General features: G+C 35.4%; 1 protein-coding gene and 1 long non-coding RNA gene across 2 annotated transcripts in view; one reads left to right on the top strand and one right to left on the bottom strand.

Moving 5' to 3' along the window:
* Positions 1–5,916, top strand: part of LOC110263450 — a 20,347-nt gene that overhangs the window by 7,087 nt on the left and 7,344 nt on the right. Inside the window, exon 3 of the long non-coding RNA XR_002349120.1 lies at positions 5,143–5,146. This is a non-coding gene — a long non-coding RNA (uncharacterized LOC110263450). The remainder of the gene's footprint in view (positions 1–5,142; positions 5,147–5,916) is intronic.
* On the bottom strand, positions 1,536–4,902 carry LOC107604747 (putative disease resistance protein RGA3). The gene has a single exon (XM_016306412.2). It carries the CDS (start codon positions 4,852–4,854, stop codon positions 2,161–2,163), a length of 2,694 nt encoding a protein of 897 aa, XP_016161898.1. The 5' UTR covers positions 4,855–4,902; the 3' UTR covers positions 1,536–2,160.

The following is a 5,916-nucleotide window of genomic DNA, read 5'->3' as shown; positions in this document are numbered from 1 at the left end:
AAAATCAATTAGTTATTAAAATTAGCTTTGTTTTTTTTGTGTATAATTTAATTTATTTTTAGTATATATTTTATATTTTAATTTATATTTTATATAATAATTAATTTTAGTGTATATTTAGTATAATTAATTTTTATGTGTCAAAAACAATAAAAAATATTAGATAAACAAATTATTTTTATAATCAAATTCAATTAAGTCTTTTTCTTTTATGCATCTCTTTTTTTTTTCAATTAGTTTTTATCGTGTCAATAAATTATTAAACCAACTTAATTAAATTTTAGTTACAAAAATAATTTGATTTTGTGGCATCACCAATATACAAAGATAATACCAAACACAAGATTTCAATAAGGAAAAGTCTAGGGCCAGTAATTTTTGTGTTTTCTGACCAGCACTTAACCATCAAAATAAAAGTGAGTGATCTCCTATTATTAGATGTAATCTCACACCATTAAAAATACTATTGATGACCAATTAATAATTACAAAATACCAAAATTGCTACCCCTAACATTTCTCTTTTAATTGTGCAGGGCTGTGATGCATCCATACTCATAGATTCCCCAAGCAACACCTCAGAGAAGAGCACAGGTCCAAAACGCTAGCGTTCGAGGATACGACTTTATTGACGAGGTGAAAGAGACCCTAGAATCTGAATGCCCTTCTACAGTTTCATGCGCAGATATCATAACACTAGCCACAAGAGATGCCGTGGCCTTTTCCGGTGGACCCAAATACGCCGTCCCCACCGGACGGCGCGACGGCTTAGTATCCAACAACAGCGACGTTGACATACCACGAGCAAGTGCGCCGGTGCAATTTATATCACAATTTTTCGCAAACAAGGGAATGACGGTAGAGGCAATGGTGGTTCTCTTGGGTGCACATAGTGTAGGTGTTGCTCATTGTGTTTCCTTTCAGAGAAGGCTTTTGAGTTTTAATGGGAAACATGATCCTACAATGGATCCTGCATTGGATTCTAAGCTTGTGAAGGTTTGTAATCCAAAGGCGGGAAGAGTTCAAGTTTCGCCTCCAAGTGCGTTCTTGGATCAGAATACTTCGTTTATAGTTGATAATGAGTTCTACAAGCAGATTCTTTTGAACAGAGGTGTGTTGCAGATTGACCAGGAGCTTGCTTTGGATAGTTCCACTAAAGATTTTGTGTCTAGTTTTGCTGTGAATGGTGACAAGTTTCAAAAGAGTTTTGCAGATGCGATGATAAAGATGGGAAAGATTGAGATTTTGGTTCGGAATGACGAGGAGATTCGCTAAAATTGTAGGGTCTTCAACTAAATGCACTTATACATAGAATGTTATAGTGGCATGTGCCCGGCAATGATAGTGGTGGCTATACATATTTGTCTGAACTATTTAACATGTTACATGTCTATAATTCAACTATCATATCTTTTAATGAAAATTATTATAACCATTTTCAAGTAAATAGTCACATTTTTCGGGTTGCAAAGAAAATACACTTTGGACTTATTAAAAGATTATGACTTATTCGGGGTGCAAATCTGTCTCAACACCCATGGACTATACCCAAAAGTTCAGCAAGAAAGTGGAACACCACTATCTGAGATCACTGGTTACAGAGAATAGTTTGAAGGATCGTATACATAGCTAATTCAGACTCGACATAGCTTATGCTGTTATGCAGCATGTCGTCTAGGTCAATTTCTAAATTCCCCTCATATGGATGGAGCACTGGGGATTCAATACATCACACTTTAGAGGAAACTTAGCTTTGTTTTTCTGTTTTAGAGGAAATTTTCTGCACTATTATGGTTATTGAGTCAGTAATATAGGAAAATTATTATGAAATTGTTCTTCATTTAATTACTTAATACCAAAGATATATATGTTTCAAATTTCTTCTAAAAGAAAGCTTATAATAGCAGTAGCTCCATTAAAAAAATGTGTATTAAAGCAACAAAATGCTGCATTTTTTAGACACTAAAAAAACAGCATTAATTTAAACAACCCCCAAGTAATGTACTATTCAATAAGTGTATATAAGAGAGAAGAAGAATTAATATAAGTATATTCAAACAATACTTTTATGAAAGATTTCAGCACACACATAAATCATCATTCCACTTGATTGAAAGAGACATAAACGAAAAGAAAAATGATAAAAACAGAAAGGCTCCAACTAGTCGTTTGCCATCGCAACCGCCGATCTAAAATGTTCTGGTCGATCAATGATTACTTCCTTGATGTGAGATATCCTGGGCCAATACTCTCCTACTCCTGGCACACATTTTCTACACAACTTTGGACAATTGACAATTACCAAACGTTCAAGGGCTGTGAGGCAATGAAAATCATTCGGGAGTGACATCAACTTTGGACAATCACAAATTCTAAGTCTATTCAAACAAATCAAAGATGATAGCCATTTAGGAAACACCTCAAAGTTGATGCAACCTCTAATTATCAAGGTGTGTAATGTATTTGTAGATGATTGAACCCAAGGAGGCAGGGTCACCAACTGTGGTAAAGATTCAAGCCATATACATTTCAATCTCATGTTGGAGTCTTTGGTTCCACAGTCATATTCCTCTGGAAATTCCAACTTGTCACACCCATTAATATGGATATACTCTAATTGAGGAAAATGCTTGGGATCAATTGTCAGAAACTTCAAATTGCTACATTTTCCAACAATCAATGTCTTAAGAGTAGGTAATTTTATCCCAAGAAATAAAGACTCTAAATTCTCGCTAAACGAGATATGCAATCTTTGAAGAAACTTCAAGTTTGCAATCTCCTTCTCAGGCAAAGAAATCTGCTTTGTGGTTATCTCCAAACGTCGAAGGCTAATTAACTTTTCTAAACCTCTGGGTAATACTTCAAGCTCGGTACACCCAACAAGCAAGAAAGTTTGCAAACATTGGAGCATGCATATAGAATCAGGCAATCTCTTCACTTTACGATTATATTGCAGATCAAGAAATCTTAAGTGCTTCAACTTATGAATGAACCAAGGTAATGTTTCATAAGTTGAATTACTTAAGTCCAACATATATAGATATTTATGCTTCAACACCGATGTATTGAGAAAAGCTTCGTCAACTCCAATTTCATGTACAGGAAACAATATAGTTCTCAGAGTTGCTGATTCTGGAATATGAGATTTGTCAGGCATATGCTTTACCAAAAAAGACAGATGCTGAACATTCTCAGGCATATTTTGGACGTTGAAGTTGACACACACGCACTGATCTTTTGCAACATAGATCGCAAGATCGTGCATTAAATCATGTATTTTAAAACAATAGCCAGCCCCAAAGTCAATAAAATCCTGAAGAAAAGATTTTGACATTAATTCAAGTAAATATTGATTGGCAATATCTTCCAAAGACTTGTTTTCTACTGATGATGGAAGGAGACCAAGTGCTCCCCAAAGAGAAGAAACAGTTGCGCTGATGAATACGTAATCCTTTGGGAAAAGAGAGAACATAGCAAAGCAATGCTTTAAATATGATGGCATTTGATCATAGCTTAATTTTAAAACAGGTAAAATGTCATTTTCCTTTTGTGACAATTTCCATATCTCATTATCTCGCACATGTTCCCACTCATCTATCTTATGTTTTGAAAATAATGAACTCCCCAGTGTTCTTATTGCCAAAGGAACGCCACTACATTTTTTCACAATTTCTCTCGCAATATTCATCAATTTCGGATACTTCTTCTCTTCACCTTCTTTAAAAGCCCATCTAACAAATAAAGACAATGAATTCTTTAAAGAAAGGCCTTCTAAATTGTAAGAGCTAACGGTACCCATCATGGAAGCAATAGTGGGACTACGAGTAGTCACCAAGATCTTACTTTTGTTAGAACCCATCATTTCTAGCAAATCTCTTAATTCAAGCCATTTAACACGATCATCATTCCATACATCGTCCAAGATGAGTAGGAATTTCTTCCCAGCAATTTTTTTTCTTAGAGTATGTTGCAGTTGCTGCACATCCAAATCTTTCACATTTTGTTGGCCAACAGGAGAATAAGAAGATGCAAGATCTCCTTCACTAGTACACATGATAATTTTGATCAACAATTGGTTGAAGTCAAAGTCATCAGAAACACAGATCCACATTTTCAATGGAAAAGACTCTGTTATCCTCTGATCATTGTACACCAATTTAGCAAGGGTAGTCTTCCCCATACCTCCAATTCCCACTATTGGAATAACTGAGATATGCGGATTTTCCTGCAACAAAAGCTTTATGATCTTCTCTTTATCAAAGTCCCTCCCTATGGCATTTGACTCAACAACATGGGAATAAGTCATTTCCCTCCTATGCACAACTCGCCTATCAGCATCAATTCTTTCAAGCCCAAACTTATTCCTATCAGCCGCAACCAGATCTAATCTTTTCCTGATTTCTTCTAATTTTTTACTCATCTTATAACGAAAAACAAGCGAATTAGAACTCGAGAAGAAGCGACCTACCTTGTGTTTGGTGGTACCATAGGCTTTGACAACTTGCTTCCGCAAAATCTCGCACTCGAGTTCGTCAAGCACGATCTCGGCATCGGAGAAAACGCGCTTGATCTGCTTCAGCCATTCTCGCAGCGCGTGGTTCTGCTCTTGCTTTTGCTCAGCATCTAACAGCACAGCTTTGACGTATGAGAGAGTGTGTTTGAAGTCTTGCAAGTCATCGTACACACCAATGAGTTGAGTAGCCGCTTTGTATGCAGGAGAAGTCAGCTTTCCTATCAATGATTGTGCCACATTGAATATGAATGATTCAGCCATGGTTAATGGGGAATGCAGATCAGAGGGGAGGAGAGATTCAAATGCAATAACACTTTGATATAGGAAAAAAAGCAGGTTCATTGACTGAAATCAATGTGAAGTCTCCATAACCCAAGCAAATTATTCAAGAGCTGCACTTTTTTTTCCTTCAAAAAAATAAAAATATTATTTGCATATCGAAATTAATTCTTAAAATTAATCATTATATATAAAACACCGCACATCACACATAATAATGACCCATATAAAAAATTTTCACCAATCAATTAAATACTATGCAATTGAAGTAATGAAAGAAATTGGTAAAGTCATCTTCAAAAAAAAAAACAAAAAGGCAAAGGACCGTGTACTCCTCCATGAGTTTTCGAGCAATGTGAACAACTTTTACAAGCAGCTTTCGCTTACTTTCAAAAACTTGCTCATTTCTGGATTTTCAAATCTATCATGCCAGGTTAGCTACATGTTCCTTTATCTCTTTCAATTATCTTTGTCCTTTGTTCTAATTTTACAATTCTTCCCACCACCACCAATGCTCATTGGTAACTGTTGGGAGATGAATTCCCAATAGCCTTTAAGTTTCTGTTGAATCTGGATAGACCCACAAACAATGTGAAGTCAATTCCTCTATTGAGTTACACCATGGACAGATAGGGTTAATTTGGGGATTCAAGTGTGGAGCTTTAATTTAACTGGTAATCCATTATGCATTAGCTTTCATAAAGAATTTCTTTATTTGGGTTGGCTATTAAGACGCCATATTCCTGACCATATGGATTTTTTTTTTGTTGCACTGGATAGGGTGAAATTTCACTGGAGGATGATAAACCTGAAATGCAAATTTATAACCAGATGAGACTGAATAGCTTCCCTTCTTCTCCTTCAGGTAGGTAATGTAGTCTTCTCCTTCTACAATTTCTGTGTTAATAATTGTCTCTGCTATTGCTGGATTGAAATATTCTTTTATTTTTGTTTAATTTTATTGTCTGTTTGGTGACATTAGTTTTGCAACCCATTGTGGAGTGTATTCTATATTTGTATTAGTTATAGGTGTTATGGCAGTAAACTTTTTGTCTCATGAATCCTGTGTCAAACTTATCATGCTGCCTCATCCTATTCTCCAGAGAATGCCTTTTTTCATAAATT

Source organism: Arachis ipaensis, chromosome B06 (assembly GCF_000816755.2).
Source record: "Arachis ipaensis cultivar K30076 chromosome B06, Araip1.1, whole genome shotgun sequence".
In the NCBI taxonomy this organism is placed as follows: Eukaryota; Viridiplantae; Streptophyta; class Magnoliopsida; order Fabales; family Fabaceae; genus Arachis; species Arachis ipaensis.
Note: the sequence above shows the minus strand (reverse complement) of the source record. Positions and strands in the feature narration are given on the sequence as shown.